The following is a 20,267-nucleotide window of genomic DNA, read 5'->3' as shown; positions in this document are numbered from 1 at the left end:
TATTGGTGCCTCGGGGGTGCTCTGTGGAAGGAGCCCTGCGGTATTGGCCTGTCCGGAAGGAGGTGAAGAGTTGGGTGAGACACCCTTATAGGTATAGGGGCGAGAGGTCGAGACCGGTCGAGCCAGGCGCAGGGGATCTCACTTTGCCGGATGGGTGTGTTTCGCGGAGATGTTTCAAATCTGATCGGGATTATGGAACGGATTGTTTTACAGCGGTGGAGGCACTAGAGGTGGAGGGCTGTGACACGGTGTTTTTGATGGAGCCTTGGTGGCGATGTGAGCGACCAGTGAGGGAAATTTTGAAGGAGGTCGAGGTGGTACCGTCGGTGAGTGCTGATGGTGGGTTTATGGTATTTGAACCCAAGCAGTGGCAAGCGGTGTGGCTGAAGAGTATTTTGAGCGAAGCGGAGCATCCGGCCCAACAGCAGTGGAAGAGGAGGCCACTGAGGGGGCTGTTGGTGCCGTTCTGGAGGGTCGCGTATGGCAGGGTGGGAGTGGTTGGTAGGAAGAACAGAATTGAAGTGAATTAATACTGATTTCGTGGCAATGATTTTCTATTTGTTTCATGGTAAACTGAAGTGTCGAGTCGGGGTCTATGTACAGTGGTCTACCTCGGTAGCTCCTCTGATGTCCACAGCACCACCGTCGACGGGAACAGCAGTAGTAGCATTGACGTCGACGTCTCCGAGCGCCCGTCCGACCAGTAGTAGCGCTCCTCTAGGGTCTACTGCGGAGCTGGGGCCCATTGGAAATGTGACGAGTGGTACGGGAGTGCCTCAGGAGAGCCCATCGGCTACGACATGGTTTCCCTCTGCGGTAGAGGAGGGGAATACTACGACTGCGGTAGTGACTCCTAAGTGGAGAACTATAGTAGTGCCTGTGGTCGTTAATGTAACAGTACCAGCAGCAATTGAGACAACAGTGAGGGTAACAACTACTACTCCTACTATGGTGGTGCCTGGCAATGCGACTACTGTAGAGGTCCCAGTGGTAGTCCCTACGGCGTCGGCGATCCCTGAGGGCAAGAGGGATGTGTACCTCGCTAATGGTTTCTTCTTCCTCGCTGTTCTCTTGGGCCTATCACTACTAGGAGGGCAGTTTTTGAAATGGGCCAGAGTCCGTTGGCTCGGCGAGTCGGGTCTTGCTACTGCCCTGGGGTTGCTGTGTGGACTGCTGCTATATAGTGTTCGAGCGGAGACTATGTTGGAGAAAGTACTCGAGCTCAACGAAGAGGTTTTCTTCTTTGTTCTGCTGCCGCCTATTATCTTTCAAGGAGGATTTTGTATTGACACCAAGACGCTGTTCAAGAATTTCGGCACCATAGTGTGGCTGGCCGTATGGGCTACACTCTGCAGTTTTATGTTCATCGCAGGGGCGGTATTTCTGGCTGGGCAACTTGAGCTCTGCTCGCCTTGGACGATACACGAGGCCATGGGTTTCGCCACAGTGATCTCCGCGACGGACCCCGTGGCGGTCCTATCGATTTTGAAGTCCCTTTCGACGGCTGGTCCGCTGCTGTCGGGGTTGATCGCAGGAGAGAGTCTGCTGAACGACGCGATTTGTCTGGTACTCTATCGCTCGCTGATACACTGGGAAGATCGGTCTCTGGTCCACGCCTTGCAGACGTTCGTATACGTCTTCTTCTGCTCGTGCTTGCTGGGGACGGCATTTGCATTTGCCTCGTCGTTGGTGTATAAGTATTTCCCGAGAGAAAATGGAGGCTATGAATTGACTACTAGAGTGGTATCTTCTGGAGAGGTCGACCGTGGAAGATACGAAAGAGGTCCGGAAGTGGACGCGGCTGGTTATGGCTATAGTGTGGTATTGGAAGTTAGTGTACTTGTACTGTTTGTGTGGATGAGCTACCTCCTAGCTGAAGGGCTCCAACTTTCTGGGATATGTGCCATCCTCTTCTGCGGTATATTCATGAGAAAATATACGTGGTAGGTTTGGGGTGGGCGGTGTGGGAAAAAATATGCACATGGTCAACTACATGTGTCGGTGAATGGATTTGAATTCTGAAGAAATTTTCGGAAACTGTTTTTGAATTCTGTGCATTTCTACTCTAGTTTGTATATAATCTCCTATAATTATGAGGAAACTCCTGAGCTTAGCTGAGAAAAGCAAGCATATATTCCAACACTGGGGCGAGGCCGTGGAGGAATCTTAGGTCGACTTTGGCAAGATACGAATTAGGTCCATCGGGATCACCTCTTTCTTCTCGCCAGGTTGAATCTCAGTCCAGAGGCTAGGAACCTCGCGGAGTCAATCTTCGAGTTGTTCGCAGTACTAGCAGAAGCGGTCATCTTTGTTTTCCTCGGGCTCGCCCCTTTCTCTTTCGACAAGTCTCTGTCACGCACATCTATTCCGACGTATTTAATAGCAGCTCTGGCTACCTTCGGCGCTCGAATACTATCGGTGAACACAACGGTTTCGATGGCGAACCTCTGTCGAACTCGAAGTAAACTGCCGGCCTCGTATACGTCTGTTTTGTCGTTCTGTGGTCTGCGAGGAGCGATGGCACTGGCCTTGGCAATTCGAGCGAGACGTGATTTCCCTTTGCATGGTCATGAGATCCTCTCGGTATCGTTAGTAATAGCATTGTTCACAGTGATGGTGTTGGGCTGTTCGGCGAGCTATGTTCTAGATTGGCTGTTGGGGTCCGAGATGGCGGCTTGCGAGATAGCGTCGGAAAACAGCAGTATGACGACAGGGTACTGTGGAGGGATGAAGAGGCTGGTCATGGCGTTGAATCGCGGTGTGCTGCTGCCATTGTTCACGAGAAGTGGACAGAGTGGTATGCGGTATAGTGGCGTTGAACGGCATAGTAGTCGTAGCGACTCTGATGTGGGAGGGGCCTCTCCGATGGCTTCTGAGTATGGTCGGAGGGCGCTCACCTCGGCAGAGTTGGAGGAAGGATATACGATAGAGTGATTGATACTGGTGGAAGTTGACATCAAATTAGTAACGGTTGAAGGCATATTTCATTTAGTGCATCGAAGAATGCCCTCGTTAGGAGTTCGGTAGTGATGATAGTATAGTGTATAATTTGTTATGGAGTTTTCTTAGCGGAGCGAAGTTTTTGTGTTGTGAGGATGGATGGGGTCTCTGTGTTGGTTGGGAATAACTATACAGGAGCCGTCGCTTTGGGAAGACGAGCCGAGAGGTGGGCCTTGGTCATTACGAACAAATTGGAGATAGGTGATAGGGAGTGGGTGGGTGGGTGGCGTAATTTGGCAATATCATACCACTCCTTCGCGAACTCGTGTGTATAAAGGGAAGCTTGATGAGCCGTCCTCTTGGATGGTGTCGGTGGAGGAAGGCCTTGCACCGATGGGCTTCAACACTCTAAGAGCTCTGAATACGGTAAGGGACTGTACCAATTTACTGTATAAACGTCTTCATCTCACTCCTTTCTGATAACAGCATGTTGAATTGGGTGAATTATCCCGTAATCGGATTTATTTTCCCAGTTCCTCTATTGAAATGGCCTCTGCTGCCGATTCCTCCCCTGAGGGTGTTTCTCTGTTTCCTCTTCCTCGCTACTATTTCTCCCTCTATCCTGTTGGGTCCATCCCATGGACCTCATTACTCGTTCCTTATGTTACTTGGGAGGCTCAAGAGGCTCTCATCGATGAGACCATTCATGCTGACCTCACGTGCTCACCTCCTTTGAAATACTCAGTTGCTTTTGTCAAGCGACTTGTAACGGAGCTTGGCCGCATCACTGACGAAGTGCACGATTTATGGTATGAATTTATAGCCCAAAATAATTCCGAGCTCAACACGCCTGAAAGCGAAAGAGGTTTCATCGCTTATCGGGTTGGGGATTCGTCCATCTCCTTGGGGTACGACGTCTCTGGTCGTTTTATAGAGCAAGGGACCACAGGCCTCTCCCAGTGGGAGGCAGGTCGGTACCTCGCGAGCTGGTTGGTCGCCAACAAGTGTGCTGTTGAGGGCAAGGACGTGCTCGAGTTGGGCTCGGGGAGTGGTTTGGTAGGTCTCGTTGCTGCTGGATTCAGTGCCGCTAGGAGGGTTGTGCTAACCGACGGAAACGCATTGGTAGTGGAGGCCTTGAGAGCCAATGTGAAGAGCAATAAACTCGATAACGTGGAAGTAGCTGAGCTGAGGTGGGACGATCAGAGCCGCAGTGATTTGTTGGAGTCGGCGGAGGTCCTTCTTGGGGCTGACCTCACCTACGACCCGACTATCGTTGGAGCCCTTATGGCGACTATCAGACGAATGCGACAAGACGCTGTGTGTTACCTCTGCAGTGCTGTGCGGACGGAGTCGACATGGAAAGAATTCCTCAAATTGCTGGATGGTCTCGATGTGAAGGTGTTGGTACGTGGACCGGCCCAGTGGGAGGGGCTCGTCAGAGAGGAGTTTCTCGCGGGCCGGTGTCCACGGCCCAAAGACTTGGATATGGATATTGTATTGTTGGAGATCCGTCAGAGGGCAAGTTGTGATATAGTGACAAATGAGATTGACTTCGCCATAGGCGCTTGAATTCCGAACGTAGGAGTAGTAGTACTAGTTTCACAGAGCTGGCATTGAGTTGGTCATGAGTTAATAATGAGTGTAGTCGTATTTTATACCGAGCAAACTGAAGTGAATTACGGATGGCAAATTCGTCTACCATTACGTGGGATGACATCTCCGCGTGGGATTCAACTCGTCTGGCGGAGTTTCTCAGAGTGAGGTTTGTGGTATTGAGGGCTTCTGCTACGTTCTTGATGACAGGGTCAAGGCTTCAAAGTTGCCTCGGCCCTAGTATGGCTGGAGAACTCCTCTAGGGCCAGTGGCGAGCGCCTTGCTAACTGGGCGAAGGCTGTTGAGGGCCTTCGAGTAGCGGAGTAGGTCTGATATGATGATGATGGAGATGATCTCTGATCCACTCAGGATGCGGAGTCTCATTGACAAGGTGTATCTAGAGGACACTGAGAGGTTCCGGAGTTTTGGAATTTTCGCCGGTATGCACAGCTCGGTGCCGCTGTGGGAGTTGGAGAAATTAAGAAATATCGGCAGTAGCAGCAACGACGACGACAACAGCCTCTCGAGAGAAGCCACACGGGAGCTGATCAGCACTCAGGAGATGGACTGTGGTGAACCTGTATCGGTTGGGGAAGTGGCTGAGTCGTCCGTGGATGAGGTGGAGGAGGTGTTGGATTGTGTCATTGAGGAGACGCAACCGCCGTATGGGTACTCCTCGGAGGTTGTGAGTGACCAGGAGGGACGAGGGTTGGGGGCTGGGCCGTGTGGGGGGGCCGAGGTGGAGGGTTATGCTCAGAGGAGGGCCTCGAAGCGGCTAAGTTTGGCAAACAACATTGAGGCGTCGAAAAGGAGAAGATCATCGGAGTCCATTACGACGGCACCGACTAGGAGAATAGCGACTGTAAAGAGATAATGCCTTACAATGAGGATTTTTTCGGAAGAGCCTTTGTGATTCAGGCTAAGAGCTCCCCTGTGGCCAGGAGCCGTCTGCCTGCCTCTAGGAGTACTTCGCCAGTGGCTCGAGTCAGCAGTGGCGGTCGGCGTTCAAGTATGAGCTCCAATAAAGTGAGCATCACCGATCTCGAATAATTCTCTTCGATCAACAATTGGAAAGGAAATTGTTTTAAGGTCCTCATGCTTTCGGGAGTTGGTGCGGCTCTCGAACGAACCGCGAACGGCTTATGCAATAGACTGGGAGGAGCCAAGATAGAGAATCTTGATCGTTGTTTGGAGAAGGGGGTCTGCCCTAAGCCGACTCATGTCATTGTACCCAGCAAGAAGGTTGTCGTTACTCTCAAGGTGAATCCATTTTCGCTGTGGACACCTTTATGAAGTACCTCGTAGGTGCTGTATGGTCTGTGTACTCCTACATGCAGTATCATTGGGGAGGAATGGCTGATCGACTGTCGGTCGGCGTCAAAGTGGTTATCAGTAGACTCGTACCTTGTTGATGAGTGGGCGGGAAGACCAAGATGGACAGTTGGCAAGAACGGGCCGCTGGAGAAAATAAGGATACACTTTTCAGGAGAAGTAGACTGCTCTCATAGATCCCCTGAGAATTGCTGTTACAGATGCAGTCTATTCCGGACGTTGAGCATTATCACAATCTTGTTCGACTTTGCGGAGGAGTCGTTGATAAAGAGTCCCCGAGAGGCGCGAGGGTGGTTGTTGTTGGAAGGGGTTACAAGTTACCCGCAAGATTGTTATTTGACCTCAAACATGGTAGGAGACTTTACGAATCAAGGGCGCAGTCGGAATTCTCAAGCCGGTTTAGCTTAGTGGTAGAGCGTCAGTCTTGTAAACTGAAGGTCGGCGGTTCAATCCCGCCATCCGGCTTTTATTGTCGGCGCCACCAGTGCTTCACGTGGTTCAGGTGTTGTTCCTACACCAGCCTTGGTAACAGAGGAGTGGTTAATGCAGTGCCTGAAGACACAAACTTTTATTGATGAATTCGACAAGTACCTGCCAGCAAATGTATTTGAACTAGTTCCAGAGGAATGGCATGATTGAAGTTAATACTAGTTTAACCCCATCACGCAGTCTTATTGTGTTACTCTACTGAGGGGTCGTTCAAGAGCCAAAGCCGACACTAGTTCACAAAACTGGGCGCATTGAGATGGGATTCGAATTTCAATGCGTTTCCCCTCAATATCGACTTTGTAACCGGTTACCACTTTCAGAACTCGTCTATTGAACTGCCCGTGAGTCAATACAGCGACCTCCGCTAGTTAGACTTCAGTCAGCATTATCTTACTTGCACGCTGCTCATTATGGGTTGGTGATATCGCTCCTTGTCGCCCCCTGTTCGTGTTGATAAGTGACCCCAAGTCGGCTCCTTCGACCGAGGTTCTAGTGCGAATTCGTTGTACTCCATCTCTTTTCGGCGCTGCAGGAGGGAAGAAAATACTACTACACCTTCTACTACAAACTGCCTGCTTTACGCCGGGCTAGGGTGATATAGGTTCAATGGAGATGTTATATTGCCGGTCCGTAATTTTATGGTTCATCGGGCGGCACAGTTCTTTTTGTTTTCCGTCTGTGATATGAAGGTGCCACGTGGGAGGGGGTCGGCTCGGGGTGTAGCATGAGATTCACAGGTCTGTGTGGTACGATTGCTGACGATGTGATCCGTCGTAGTCCTTATTTGTATCGAGTCCACATGACCTGTGTCACACTGAAGGCGTTTGCCAGTTTTTGTTTGAGTACCCTAAGCAAATTTTGCTCGTTGTAGACGTTCGAGTGAGCATGCCAACTATCACGAAAACCCTGACTGTGTCCAGGGCGATCAAATGAATAAAGCAAACGCCTAATGATCAGTGGTTGATTCCCATTTGAGCCCCAACATGTCGAATCGCCTTTTCCTTTCCAGTCTCAGAGGGGTAACTATATCAATACCGCACCTCCTCCAAGTTATGATTAGGTCCGTCGTCTTGCTAATGCAAATGATGAAACACGACAGCAGGCTGGGAGGTAAGCATTGCTGGTAGCGCTGACTTCAGTTGTTGCTTAGAATGCGGAGCGCTGCCGATGCAGAGACGGCTGCAGAAATAGTCATGGGAGATGCCGAGGGAGACGATCATAAGCGGTAGTGCTGGTGTCGGGTCATGGCTCTGCTACTAGGAGTTTGTACATAGTATTATTTTCTTATGCTGCGAGTCTCCTCGCTGTAATGTTTTTGGCAGGTCTGCTGGTGTGGTACGTAAAGGGCGTGGCCATGGCGGTGAGAGAGCTCTCTTAGAAGGGTAGTAGTAGGCGTCTGTCACTGTAGCTCGTGTCACACTATATGATTTATAGTATGAGTGAAGGGGATAATACTATAAACTATGAAGTATTATTGCTCTCGAATAGGCCCCTCTCATCCTCCTCGAATACACGGAGACGAACTGCGAAGGTTTCTGCTGATGTCGCCATGGAGGATGACGAGTTCGGGAATCACATTAGAAGGTAGTAGTAGTAGTAGTAGTAGTAGTAGTAGTAGTAGTAGTAGTAGTAGTAGTAGTAGTAGTAGTAGTAGTAGTAGTAGTAGTAGGGGTGTGACAGGGAGGACGTTCTGAATGGTCACCTGTAAGGACCGAACAATCGTTGGCTTTGCGATATGGTTCATCTGTGAGGGGTATCTCTCATGGAACCCTTTGGGTACTTTTTTGTTAATATCAGTGGTGGCGTAGCTAGTCCGGACTCAGCCTTGAATAATTCCTACTATCCTCGAGAAAGCATTGGAGGTAAGGATGTTTGGAGGCATGATATGTAAGGCTCAGCAGGCACCCCTCTGATAGAGTCTTCTTCCTAAAGGTACACTGGTCCAATGTCCGCTGGGTCGTGGGTGTTCGTTAGAAACTGCCCGTCCACTGTGACGCCACAGCAACTGTATCATCTATTTCAGGCTACTGTCAACAGCCCGGTCGTCTCTGTGAAGGTAGCAGTGGGTGAGGCCCTCGGCACCTTGCACTTGGGTCCGCTCAGGTTCATAGAGGCTCGATACCGACGGCCCTTATCGGGTTCATCCGGCGTGATGCTGCGGAAACCGCTGAGAATAAACTGCATGGACGACATGTGGATGGAGCAGTGTTGAAGGTGAGAAGGGCAAACAACAGCAGCCCCTCGGGTCCTCGGCCGTTGCCGATACTACTCGGCGGGGAGTTGACGTTAGTTAATTTTAGATGTTTTCTCAATCGTGGGTCGACTAATGACGTCTCGGTGGTGTCTGTATAGGTATGCAAGGTTGACGAATCCGTTGCGGAGATTGAAGATACCGAACAGGGGGGCGACTCTGGACAGCATTCTAGGACCACAGTGCGGACACCCCCACAGAGGACTCCAAGGAGAGGAGGGTGGACCGTCAGTCGAAGCGGCTCAGGACGGCAAGTCAGACGTGCTCCCTTCAAGAGGCGCTCGTCTGAGGGCAGAAGTCGTGACAATATCGTATTGAAAACGAATGAGGCGGGAGGAAGGTTCCGACGATAATGGTTTCCAACTATGTTATACCGTGTAGCATTTCGACGTATAAGTGGCGGTGGGCACTGTGAGAGAACCTAACGGTCTTCTGGTGTGTACACTATGCTGTCGGTCTCTGTTGTTGTGCGCCGCCATCACCTGGATGTGACCGAATGATACTTTCTTTTTCTATGGCTGCCTTTGGGTTCAGTTGGTATCGTCCTGCGGCTGGAGCGGTTCAACTTTTCTTTCGCAGGCATAAGTAAGATGAGGTAGAAGAGTGGTATTGGCGTTCAAAGACTTCATGTAAATGGCGTTACCGGTGATTCACTGAAGATGAAAAAATGTTGCGGCATTCAGCGTGGTGCACCGTGTGTGGGAGGTGACACACGCAGACATGTAGTCGTGAAGTCATGTATTCCGTCACGAAAGAAGGTATTCATTTATTGTCTTCTCTGTTGAGTTTGACGAGTCATGTGACGGTCATTATGCGAGTCGACGGGGGAGGCAGAAGCTTTTACTAAGTGTTTGATGTAGTGCCTTACACGCTGGATTATCGGCAGCGTGAGATTGATGTGATATGTGTCTCATACTGCCGATATGTAACATGTCGAATGGGGACTCCCAGAATTAATATCCTATCTAGGAAGTGGACATAAGTTCTGCGTTGGAGTTTGTGTTATTCACCGCCATTTCTGTTTGCCCTGGAGCGCCTGTTCGTAGTAAGACTGTTCCAAGTGAACGCGAGGAAAAGCGGCGAAAGAGGATTCAGCAGCAAAAGCTGGAGGAAGATGAATCTGTAAGAAGTACACCAATATCAAAAATTACACGTCAAATACAAGTCTCTTTTCTCAATGGTCCTTCACCTTTGTTTCATCAGCTTCCTTGTCGCCATGTACCTGAGCTATCACCAATACTCACAAACTGATGGTGAGTAGTGTACCGGATGGTGAGCGTTCAGACAGGCATCATACCATGCGGGGTGACACACTCGACAGACTTCCTCGGTGAACCATCGGCGGCATGTCTCACACCGCTTCGCAGCACGCAACAAATGCTGGCAAGCGTCGATCACATTAATGGTGTACAACAAAACACTTACTTCATCCTTCTTAATGGTCGGGGGCAGCCTGCAGGTTGTATTCCGGAAGTCCTTCACAAGCCCAGCACTCTCATTAGTAGTATCAGTCACCCCCTGCCGTGTCTTACCACCGAACATCTTCGCGAATGCGGACATGATGGCGGAGTTCCGGGATAGAGAGGACAATGGACGGATAGTTGAGCTCAGCATTTCCAAAGAGCCTCAGCTGGCTGATTCAATAGATTCTGATAACGCTGGAGATGAATAATCGAAGACGCATTTATGATTGCTATACCATTCCCCGGTGAAGGTTACGTTGTTTGAACCATCCCCCAACTTGTAAACCCAACAGTTCAAGATAAAAGGAAAACGCAGTCAACATACTCATTATCATTATGCAATCTCAACTTGGTCTCGAATAGGGTCCTTTTTGTAGTAGTAGCCTTGGAAAATTCAAACTCGGCCGCATTCTGTACTCGACCTCTCTCGTCACCGGAGCTTCGTGGAGGCCCTACATATAAACAGCACCATGACTGGTAGTACGACGACGACGCCCATTGACCAAGGGCTGCTTCCCGACGAGGCTTCCCCGAGGACCTCGTACCTATTTAATGGCTCCGCTCAAGTCATTTCATTTGGGGCATTCCAGTGTTGACGAAATACCCACATCAGCACCCTCGACTCACCGGGGAAGGGCCAACAGTTTTCCGCCGACTATTCAGACTTGCTCGTTCAAAAGCGGGGTAGACGACCTGCATCCACATTTTCCGGGATAGACTCCTCGCCGCGTTGCTCTCTGGACCTTCCCCTGGTACCTTCACCAGTCACGTTCACAATGCGAAATAGGCCTATTGAGCTCACCAAGATTTTGAGAGGGCTTCGGGTGAGTCTACTACGGTCCTCATCGTCCTCCTCGTCCACCACGTGCTTTAATTGACCTTCTTCCACCCAAATGTGACAAACGCTAGCATCAAGATTGCCGATCTCTCGAGTAATGAAATGAAAGAAGCCATCGACCTCAACTGGCTGCTCGCGACGGAGATTCCTATTGTAATAGCAAAGCCCTAGGAGAATGAGAGCAAACGTGCTCAAGGCTTGACGTTGCGAGTTCAGGATGCCTTCCTCCTGAGATAGCGCCCAGCCCTTGATGGTCTGCAAGAAGGTACGCAGTTGAGGTTGGGAAGAAACCAGGGTGCCGATCTGACCACAGTAACGATATAATTTCGTGGCGAGTGACGCGGCTGTGAGTACCCGAGTATCGTAGGAGCCTCTTGTTTCATCCCCATAGGAAAGGTCCACTTCAACAGTCCATGGCTTGCCTCTCCCCGAGGGCCATCCCTGACCACCACATCAGACGATCGCCATCCATCTTACTACTACCCAGGTGAACTGTAGTTTCACCAATGGTATCCTAGCCCAAGGGACCCTTTCAATGGTCCTGAGATGCATATAGGGGCCACCCTTGCCGTTATTAACATAGCTCATAACCCGCCGACTAGCGCCCGTTAGAGCATTCACCACAGCCTTACCTGCCGACAATAGTCTATGATGAATGACAATCATGGCCGCAGAATCTAATGCCCCCGGAGGGAGCAGCGGAGCTTTCAGCGCAAATATGCAACAGCAGTCACATAGCAGAGCTATAATGGTAGTACTCTTACCCTTAGGTGCCTCGAAGCCCTTCCTATATATAACGGCATCAAGATCGCTGCCTTCCACGGCCAAGCCTTGAGCAAAGGACCCTTGTGACTTCACCGACAGGCCTTGGTCCCTCAGAGCTGCACTACAGACATCCAGAAATTGGAAGCACGTATCGATCCACCACGATGGAGCAGCATTCGGCGGCATTAGGAAGTAGGAAGGTCAACATACGTCTCCTCGAAACAGCCCGTTCCGCATTGATGGCTCGAGGGCAGCAACGCTGATCCGGTGGTAGCAGTAGAAATAATTTTACGTATATGTTACGACTATATTGGCATTCGCTCGTTCGAAGCGATATTCCCTTGCTGAGCTAGTCTCGAGGCGCCCTTCTCGGCCCACTCCTTCTTGGTGACCATCAAGTGTTGGAATGACGACAAACTTCCTAGTATCTGTCAGCCAGAGACTCTGTTGAGCGCGTCACGCGCCACGAAATTACCGATGCTCCCAACCACGAGGAGGCCCTTCGCTCCGCCTGAGTCTCCGCCGCCAGTAGACGTACTCTCGCCAGGGATGGTATGCTGCTAACACCCGTGTCACCACCACTGTTCGGGCCCAGGCATCTGAGGCGGGCAGCGTCCCTCGACGTGAAAGTAAACGTTCCTTCACTCACTGTCGCAAACGCTGGGGTAAATTCTCAATGCAACTCTGCCCTCCTGTAATCGTAATTGACGCACATACCCGTTGCCTGACGTCCACGTCAATTTGAGGCACCACTTCCATGACCATCTTAGGAAGGCCTCGGAAGCCTGCAAGGTTGACAGGAGGTAGTAGTGAGGTGCCCGGCACGACGCCTCGAGGCACGTGACTTGACAACCGATTTGCCGCACTTGTGAACCCGGAGGGGTCGAAAAGAAGCTCCGGCAAGGCTCGGGCGAAGTCCTGTGGGGGCCTCAACGACGCCAAATCAGTGCCGTCTGGGAGATTAAAACCAGCACAAGTGCTACGGGGCGAGCTCAGTGGCGATGGGCTTGGTGAATTCCGACCACTCAAAGTGCCGAATATGGCTTGAATTTGCTTCGGCTTCATCGGTGATGTTGCCAGACGAGCACAGTAGGAGTGCTTCACATCGCGAACTCGTTGGAGCCGCATCGCTGAGGGTACACTATGAAGGTCCCGTAGAGATCGAGGGCCTAGTAACCTCTCTAGTAGGAAGGCATCCAGGGTATCGCCCCCCACAGGGTACTCTACTGAAGGCCTTTGCATGACAAAGCCGTCCATAACTGGCACACAGCTGACCATGCTAGCCCCTACGTCCAGCACCAGACTGCAGCTCTGGCCGTGGCTGAATGCCGCCATAGAGGCTCGTCGAGGCATATAGACTGCAGGGCAATTCAAGCGTTCAAAAGCAAGATCCAGGATCTGCGACCGTTGGATGGGGGAGATGTTGTTAGGGGACACTATGAGCAATGGAGCTGTGGACGTAGAAGGGAGGCCACCTCTTGAGCCGAAACAGAAGTCAGCGATAGTCTCGATGCCATCAACGTCCATTCGGACTTGACGAACTCGATGGTCATAGAATACACAAGGCTTCACTCCACTGCAACTCCGCATAGTAGAGGTGCTATCATATAGTGAGACTGGAGATCGATAGCGACGGCTGCCTTGAGGCGCCGCCTCGGAGGCTGATTGTTCTTTGTTCACGCCTAAACCATGGGTCCTCTTTATAATGACCAAGCACTGTCCTTACTACCTAACACGCTCGATGCCTCTATTGATGGACTGTCATCACCACATACGCCGGCCCGGAAGTTGGCAGCTCCCAAGTCCAACACCATCGCCGGTGGTGTTATAGTAGAGTAACAGTCGTTGTCATATTGATCCATATCTACAGAGGTCCCCGGTTCGATCCCCGCCCACTGCACAACTAAACTCGACAAGCAATGTCATAGAAAGGGCTTGCCATCATGTCCTTGATCAGTAGCCTTCCTAAGACGGCGCAACACCATCCTTACGAATTGGAAAAGTACTATGGCCGCTAGGCTGACCAGGGGAGCCAGTACCTTGAGACCATCTCCCACTGCACAGCCTCAGATGTCGAAAAACAGTTTCCATCACTCACGTGGCCGAATCGGTTTCCACTCCAAAGCAGTTCAGTAAGGAAAAGAGAACAGCAGTTCTCGATCGTGTTTCCATGTAGGAGGTCATTCAAGTTCAATAGAAACTCCGGCCGGAAAAACCGAAGAAATATCTGCCGTAAACCGCATTCAGTTCGCGTATCATGTGGAGAGCCGAAAGCGTGTGAGAGGGGTATCGGAGCGATGGTCACCACCGAGGACCCACGATACTAGAAGATTTCACCCTGCATACTCAGTCTGACATATTAACAAAAACATTATACTAAAATATAGATATTATACTAGACGTTACCGATTCACCCTAGTGATATGAAAAACACTAGTGAAAAACATATTTCACGACTAGTACAGGCCGCGAATATCGCGTTTTTCACCGAGTTTTACGCCACCTTACGTAAAACGGGTGAAACTCCATTATTATCAATATTATGATAAACCCTATTGATGATATTCCCTTACATATTGACATATAATTAGATATTAATAAAATGTATTTACCCCTGCATACTCAGTCCTTTGCTCAGCTGAAGCTCATGACACCACCACAAAACACTGCGACCACCAAGATCAAGAGCGGACATCATCCGTATCATGCTGGGATGAGCCCCAAGATCCTGGCTCGCCTCCTCTGTGCTTTCTCCTCCAACCTTTTCGAATATGCAAAGGTCTTCATACCAGCCATTTTAGCACTAGTCTCGATATCACACCCCCTCAAGCGGTGTAGCTCTTCTCTACAACGCCGAAGCTCAGCTAACAGCATAGTAACTGTCGGCACCTGAAAGTCCGTGTCGAGCCATAGTCGTCACTCAAGCCTCACCGTCCGACGACTATATATAATATCTTCCTTCGTACGATAAACAGCTTGTGACAGAGGATCACTGGCCCGTCCTCCCAATAGACCTCCCCGAGATCCTCTCTAACAGCGGCAACGGCTATCCGCGATAATGTCAAAAACTCACAGCAATACAACTGGGTCGTCTCTTGCTTGGATTTCCTTCATTGACGCCGCTTTCAAATGATCCCTGCCCATCCGAACTCCATCTTTTTCCGACCTCTTTCGTAGCGCCTGGAAGTCACCATCGAGAGTCGCTGACATTTATCGTGCCCTAAGGAGACTCCGATGATGCTCACCGTCACGCGCCATTAAATGTAGCGCGCGCCCGAACAGAGATGTGTGCCGGGTTCGTTCCTGTGCATCTACCGGGACATAACTCCGAGCCCACACAGAAGCTCAAGATGACGACAACTTCTCCAGCGAGGCCTCGAAAAGGAGAATCATTTAGTTCTACCGCACTTCCCGGTCAAGCCTCCCTCATCAGTGTTTGAGGAGGGCTAGTTTTCTTGGATTGCCTCTTCCTAAAGTCCTGCTCAGACTTGTACCCCACCAGATGCCCAGTCATCTGGCAAAGTTGGCAGAATAAAGGGTATTTAATAAACTGTTTACCGCGACCTTGGATTCCACTGCCACAGAAGAAGACATTCGCTATCTATCGGCTCTAGATTTGTTACCCCTGTGCTATGATAAGGAAACCCTCAAAATTTCGTGCTTAACTTGATTGCAATATGGTCACTGTTGCTCTCTCTACTCGTATACATCATAGAAACCTAACGCCTGCCTCTCTCACGAGTGTACGTGTTCACTGACTACCCAGAATAGGCAGCCATGAGCATTCCCACCTATTAAGCAGCATTTAGAGAAAACCCAATACCACCAGAGGTGCCAAAACACTGACCATGTGAGGATTCAAAGAAACTCCTAGCTGTACTTCCAGCATGTGAACATCATCAATGAGCTATCACACGCCAAGTGTGCTATTTAGAAGCTTGTCCTCGGTGACGCCCAAGATCTTGGCCGCCGCTGATCTATAACTAAATAGCAGAGCACAACGTGATCGTTGCTCGAAGAAGTGCGGTAAAACGTTCAAACGGCCAACTTGCAAACGCTCCTGTTCTTACTACATCACAGTCTGATACGGCAATGTACCTATCATTCTGCTCCCCTTCATAATCTCTTTCTTTCTGTATAGTTTCTACTCCTTCATTCCCAACTACACTGCGATTACGCTTAAAATTTTATATATGCCCTGTAAGACAGCAGTCTCTAGGCACACTACGTTGAGAATGCACGATGGGTTGACTATCTATAACATACTCAAATTCCAAAATCCTATGTTTTTAATTCTGAGCGAATGCATTTCAGCACGACGGGAACGGCAGCGGAAAAAGCGATCTTAAAACCTAGCGTTTCGTAGGCTCCAGAGAACTCGCAAGAATCGTACCGATAGCATAGCATTCTCCAAGAGAGGTATCTTCCTATTGCCAGCATAACTATAGCTGCCTGCTAGATATGCTCTATGTCGCCCGTGGGACTTAACCAAGTTAGATATTATGTTGAAGTAGTCTGTTGTAAGAACAGGACGAGTGAAGTAGGACGCCTTGTGAAGGAGCTCTTTAGGCTCTGGTGACACCAACCCAAGTGGTGCCCACGTCTGGATTACCTTAAAACCAGGTATCACCACCAGCATCTACTACTCACACCGCGGCAGCACCACTACTACTATTACCACATCCTTCCCTCTGCTTTCTGTCTCACTCTTCAGTTCGGCGTCGCATGATGGTAGATACACTGATACATCTGAGGAAGTCGTGGCTCCTACTGCTGCTGCTGCCCATTCTCCACGTTCACCCGGGTACTACATGCGTTGATCGGCTCAGTAGTGCCTAGCAATTTCCAATTGGCAGCAGCAGATGAAGCGATGAAGAGATTAAGTCCAGAATGCCATGAAGTGTTGGTCAGGTCGGGGGGCATGCGGAGGTCTCTGTGCATCCAGACCACACTACGCTCGTGCTTCAACCGCTTCAACAGAGCAGCCCTCTCAGCATCGACACTTTCAAGTAGCCTAGCGGCAGTGGGCGCTTCTGTGGCCACCACCACATAATCATAAATACTCAAAAGAGCTTCCAGGTTGTCCACTTCGGTCGCTAACTTGACCGTAATCTTAGAATCCTCTACCAGCTTTTCCGCAAGGGTTCTAATCCCATGGCCAGCAAATCGTCCTATGCAGTTATCATCGCCCAAGTCAGCCCATTTCCTCCACAAATCCCTGGCATCACCCCAGTGGGCCCTCAGGAACTCCACTGCAACATCTGCAGGGCAAAGGGCAGCACTCTGCACGCTGAGGCTGCAGAACATAGCCAGCCATGGGAGGAAAACACAGAAGATGAACTCATCGAGTAGGCTCGGGATGACATCCAATCGGCTATTGTTATATCCCGTAAATGCGTGGTAGCATTGGATGAGGGGATAGTGATAGTAAAATGAATGATATTGAAAATAGTGGATATTGTGAACAGTAGGCTCTTGAGAGAAGCGACTATCGGTACCTTCAACTTGATTGAAAAAAGCGAACCTGAGTACAAGAAGGCGTTGTGGCAGTTCAGGATTGGATACTACCGAGAGATAGGATCCAGTTACGGATTTCAAAAAAGGGCCTTCGTGGAGAGTCTTCGACTTTTGTGCACGATACTGAACAATCTGACTTCACGAAACTAATGCCCAGTACATAGCAGAGCCTAGTGAGCGTAGGGTAGTACGCCCCGCTGGTCGCTCTGTAGGGTACATCTACTGTCAGTGTAGGAGAGTACCTGAGCAAAATGTTGATTAATGGACAAGGGAAGGCTGCTGTACTACTACTACTACTACTACTACTACTACTACTACTACTACTACTACTACTACTACTACTACTACTACTACTACTCTCAAGGTTAGTTGTTTCATCAAGCTTAACCATGCCCGGGGGTAGCAATACCCCCTCGTCCCAGCGCTCTCGCGCGTTCTCCATCGCTCTGTCCGGAGACGACCCCCCCGCTCGCTTCGCCACCCCGAGAAACAGCAGCATTGCCGGTGGGAGCGTCGAAGGAACGCAGGAGTCGCAGGAGCCGCTGGACTTTGGAACGCAGGAGAATGATGGAGGGGATCTGATATCAACACAAGGAGGCACAGAGGCTGTGCCTAGGCAATCTGGTGTCGGGCCCGCTACGGCCAATCGCCACCGCCAGCAATCTGTCGCACCAGGAGGGCTCCCGGCTCTGCCGGAGGGGGCCAACAACAAGTGCCTGGCCGAGCTCAAGGTGTTGGATCCTACGGGGCTCGGCTCCTTCGAGAGAGTGGTTAGCATCCTGGGAAAACTGGAAGACAAGAGACTATGCAAGCAGGAGATTATCCACATCGAGAAAGGTCTAAGCATCCTCAGTGGCCTTTATATGACCAACTGTGAAGCGTTGGCCCTCGAAAGGCAAAGGCTCATAGAGTGCATGCAGGAGACGGCGGCACTGAAGGCACAGCTCGAAGCGATTAGCAGCGCCCTGCCATCGGTACCGGAGGCCCCAGCGCGCCCTCCCCCGAATCCGCCAGGGAGAAATAGGAGAGCTAACCCGACGGGTGGACTCGGCCTTGCGGGCACGGAGCCTAGGCATCAAGCTCCAGTGCAGTTGGCCGCCATATCGGTGCCTACCAGTGGGCAGGCGTCGAATAATGGCCCCAGGGGCAACCAAAGAGAGCTGAATGGAGGTAGCGCCGCGGATGGCAGTCCTGCGTGGACGGAGGTCAGGAGTCGAAGGCGTAACAGGAGTGGATCAGTGCGCGCAAATCCAAACCTGCAAACCGGAGGCGCCGGGACTCCCGGCCCGGGAGGAGAGGCAGGGCAGCACCGAGCAGGTTGCCCCCAGCCCCCGCGGAAAAAGGGCGTAAGTCCAGCCTGAGACTCGTCCTGAGTCGCAAGGGACTGGTTGGAGATAGCCCAGTCGGGAGATGGCCGAACCTGGAAGCGCAGGTGAAGGAGGAGTTGGCCACCGACTTTAGGAGGCTATTAGCTACTGAAGAAGGTATGAAATGGAGGATCAGGGGTATCTGGCCTGTTACCTTTGGGCTGGCGTTAGAATGCAATGACAATGCCACCTTCAAGTCCATCCTGGACATGGGTAAGGCCTCAGATACATGGCTAGTGACGCCGCTCCCAGGTAAGAAGGCCGAGCTCAGATTTACAGGTGTCCCATGTCCCATAAATGAGGACACCTTCCGCAAGGAACTGAGCTTGCGCAACGGCTTCAGAGGAGACTACGAGGTCGTGAGGAGGTCGGGAAAGCAAGAAGGTTGGGGCTCAGTCGTCATTCGCGCAGACGAGGCGACATGTGCTAGATTCTTGGAGTGTACACGCGGTACTGGAGAGGTTTTCATAGGGGATGCCCGCGCTGTCGTGAAGAGACACTATTTCTGCAGGGTGTGCTACTCCTGCGGCCAACGGCATGGGCCGTCGGAGGAATGCACGAAAGAGCCTGCCTGTACCTGGTGTGGGGACAGCTCGCATGCCATCAGCGAATGTCCCAGGGGGCTGCAGGATAAAACAAGGCGGTGTGTTTACTGTAAGAAGGTGGGGCATGGGGCGGTGCAATACCAGCTCTGCGACGCAGTCAACGGCGTCGTGAGGGAGCCGGGGGCACAAACTCGAGGTGGTGTCGTAGGCCGCGAACATGCTCAGTAGCGTGCAGGCGGTCGCGGGAGTCGCCCAAGGTGATGGTGCAGGTAGTGAGATGATAGCAAGTAGGGATTACGTTAATAGGAGCAGCAGTAGTAGTAGCGGTAGTAGCAGCACGACGATCTTCACACTAGCTTCGGCCAACGTCATGAGATCGCCGGAAGCATTATCTGCTTTGGCAAGGGAAGCCGATAAATCTGACGTCCTTGCATGCCTAGTGCAAGAGCCCCCTGGAAGGCTACCCAGGGTCGCAAGCGGGTTCAGGGTGATAGTGCCTTCTCAGTGTGACCCATACCCGAGGGTTGCCATTCTTCTAAAGCAGGACTGCACACACACGGCTAAAACTACTGGTAGGGATTGCATCTGGATAGAGATACGGACACCGTCTGGACAACAGCTGGAAGTCTGCTCGACCTACGTCAGCTCGGGGGTGTCACCAGCAGTAATGCTGGACCGTATAAATGCGACTAGCCGAGCCTACATAGGCGGCGATATGAACAGCTACTCAAACCTGTGGCACTCTACGTCAGGCACCGGCGGGTCGCATCTGTGGCGGAGAGGAGAGGAGGTCGAAGACTGGTGCATCCGTGAGATGCTCACTTGTGTGAACGAGAACCAGGGGCAACCCACATTTTCGAACTCCAGGTGGTCGTCATACATAGATGCGGTCTTCGCAGGGGATGCGGTGGTGGGCGACTGCACGAAAGGAGCTAGAACCGCGGAGGGGTGGGCGATCCCTAGCGATCACACGCCCCTAGTGTGGGAGGTCAAAGCTCGGGGGGCACGAGAACCTGGTTCACCCAACTTGGTGGAACGCCCTAGAAGGGCGGCCAATACCTGCTGGGAGATTTGACGAAGTTATTGGACGGTATCGAGCCAGGGGCCCGATATCCTCTCCAGAGCAGTTGGAACGCCGTGCGGAGAGACTTCAGAAATGGCTGCGTA

General features: G+C 51.2%; 10 protein-coding genes and 1 non-coding gene across 11 annotated transcripts in view; 7 read left to right on the top strand and 4 right to left on the bottom strand.

Annotated features, from left to right (window-relative positions):
- The window catches only part of Pmar_PMAR006069 (glutathione s-transferase, putative), a gene marked incomplete at both ends in the record, with an annotated part of 3,864 nt that extends 1,917 nt beyond the window's left edge, over positions 1–1,947 (top strand). The window contains one exon of the mRNA XM_002774441.1: positions 781–1,947. Within this exon, the coding sequence (XP_002774487.1) occupies positions 781–1,947 (1,167 nt within the window). The remainder of the gene's footprint in view (positions 1–780) is intronic.
- Positions 1,948–2,228: 281 nt separating this feature from the next.
- Positions 2,229–2,758, top strand: Pmar_PMAR006068 (sodium/hydrogen exchanger 7, putative; the record flags this gene model as incomplete). The annotated part of the gene is made up of 1 exon (XM_002774440.1): positions 2,229–2,758. A coding segment is annotated over one exon (530 nt), but the record flags the coding sequence as incomplete, so codon positions are not given.
- A 728-nt stretch (positions 2,759–3,486) lies between these two features.
- On the top strand, positions 3,487–4,509 carry Pmar_PMAR006067 (Protein FAM86A, putative; the record flags this gene model as incomplete). The annotated part of the gene is made up of 1 exon (XM_002774439.1): positions 3,487–4,509. The coding sequence occupies one exon, from the start codon at positions 3,487–3,489 to the stop codon at positions 4,507–4,509; it is 1,023 nt and encodes a 340-aa protein (XP_002774485.1).
- Positions 4,510–5,628: 1,119 nt separating this feature from the next.
- Positions 5,629–5,826, top strand: Pmar_PMAR006066 (hypothetical protein; the record flags this gene model as incomplete). The annotated part of the gene is made up of 1 exon (XM_002774438.1): positions 5,629–5,826. The coding sequence occupies one exon, from the start codon at positions 5,629–5,631 to the stop codon at positions 5,824–5,826; it is 198 nt and encodes a 65-aa protein (XP_002774484.1).
- Positions 5,827–6,258: 432 nt separating this feature from the next.
- On the top strand, positions 6,259–6,330 carry Pmar_PMAR006065. The gene has a single exon. It is a non-coding gene; the product is annotated as a tRNA-Thr (tRNA).
- A 979-nt stretch (positions 6,331–7,309) lies between these two features.
- Pmar_PMAR006064 (conserved hypothetical protein) lies at positions 7,310–9,083 on the top strand. Its single transcript, XM_002774437.1, has 9 exons — positions 7,310–7,373; positions 7,415–7,464; positions 7,505–7,579; positions 7,677–7,736; positions 7,843–7,938; positions 8,152–8,241; positions 8,287–8,410; positions 8,458–8,568; positions 8,707–9,083. Exons 1-9 carry the CDS (start codon positions 7,338–7,340, stop codon positions 8,956–8,958), a joined length of 894 nt encoding a protein of 297 aa, XP_002774483.1. The 5' UTR covers positions 7,310–7,337; the 3' UTR covers positions 8,959–9,083.
- A 696-nt stretch (positions 9,084–9,779) lies between these two features.
- Positions 9,780–10,165, bottom strand: Pmar_PMAR006063 (hypothetical protein; the record flags this gene model as incomplete). Its single annotated transcript, XM_002774436.1, has 2 exons — positions 9,780–9,827; positions 10,031–10,165. The coding sequence occupies 2 exons, from the start codon at positions 10,163–10,165 to the stop codon at positions 9,780–9,782; spliced, it is 183 nt and encodes a 60-aa protein (XP_002774482.1).
- A 197-nt stretch (positions 10,166–10,362) lies between these two features.
- Pmar_PMAR006062 (hypothetical protein) lies at positions 10,363–11,857 on the bottom strand (the record flags this gene model as incomplete). The annotated part of the gene is made up of 6 exons (XM_002774435.1): positions 10,363–10,520; positions 10,734–10,824; positions 10,871–11,209; positions 11,261–11,347; positions 11,390–11,538; positions 11,671–11,857. The coding sequence occupies 6 exons, from the start codon at positions 11,855–11,857 to the stop codon at positions 10,363–10,365; spliced, it is 1,011 nt and encodes a 336-aa protein (XP_002774481.1).
- Positions 11,858–11,976: 119 nt separating this feature from the next.
- Pmar_PMAR006061 (actin, putative) lies at positions 11,977–14,369 on the bottom strand (the record flags this gene model as incomplete). The annotated part of the gene is made up of 5 exons (XM_002774434.1): positions 11,977–12,099; positions 12,147–12,270; positions 12,321–13,353; positions 13,401–13,535; positions 14,294–14,369. The coding sequence occupies 5 exons, from the start codon at positions 14,367–14,369 to the stop codon at positions 11,977–11,979; spliced, it is 1,491 nt and encodes a 496-aa protein (XP_002774480.1).
- Positions 14,370–15,558: 1,189 nt separating this feature from the next.
- Positions 15,559–16,978, bottom strand: Pmar_PMAR006060 (hypothetical protein; the record flags this gene model as incomplete). Its single annotated transcript, XM_002774433.1, has 3 exons — positions 15,559–16,283; positions 16,350–16,420; positions 16,483–16,978. The coding sequence occupies 3 exons, from the start codon at positions 16,976–16,978 to the stop codon at positions 16,017–16,019; spliced, it is 834 nt and encodes a 277-aa protein (XP_002774479.1). The 3' UTR covers positions 15,559–16,016.
- Positions 16,979–17,577: 599 nt separating this feature from the next.
- Pmar_PMAR006059 (hypothetical protein) lies at positions 17,578–18,985 on the top strand (the record flags this gene model as incomplete). The annotated part of the gene is made up of 4 exons (XM_002774432.1): positions 17,578–18,534; positions 18,621–18,768; positions 18,808–18,922; positions 18,967–18,985. 4 exons carry the CDS (start codon positions 17,578–17,580, stop codon positions 18,983–18,985), a joined length of 1,239 nt encoding a protein of 412 aa, XP_002774478.1.
- Between the last annotated feature and the right edge of the window lie 1,282 nt (positions 18,986–20,267).

This window comes from Perkinsus marinus (genome assembly GCF_000006405.1).
Source record: "Perkinsus marinus ATCC 50983 genomic scaffold scf_1104296958234, whole genome shotgun sequence".
NCBI lineage: Eukaryota > Perkinsozoa > Perkinsida > Perkinsidae > Perkinsus > Perkinsus marinus.
Note: the sequence above shows the minus strand (reverse complement) of the source record. Positions and strands in the feature narration are given on the sequence as shown.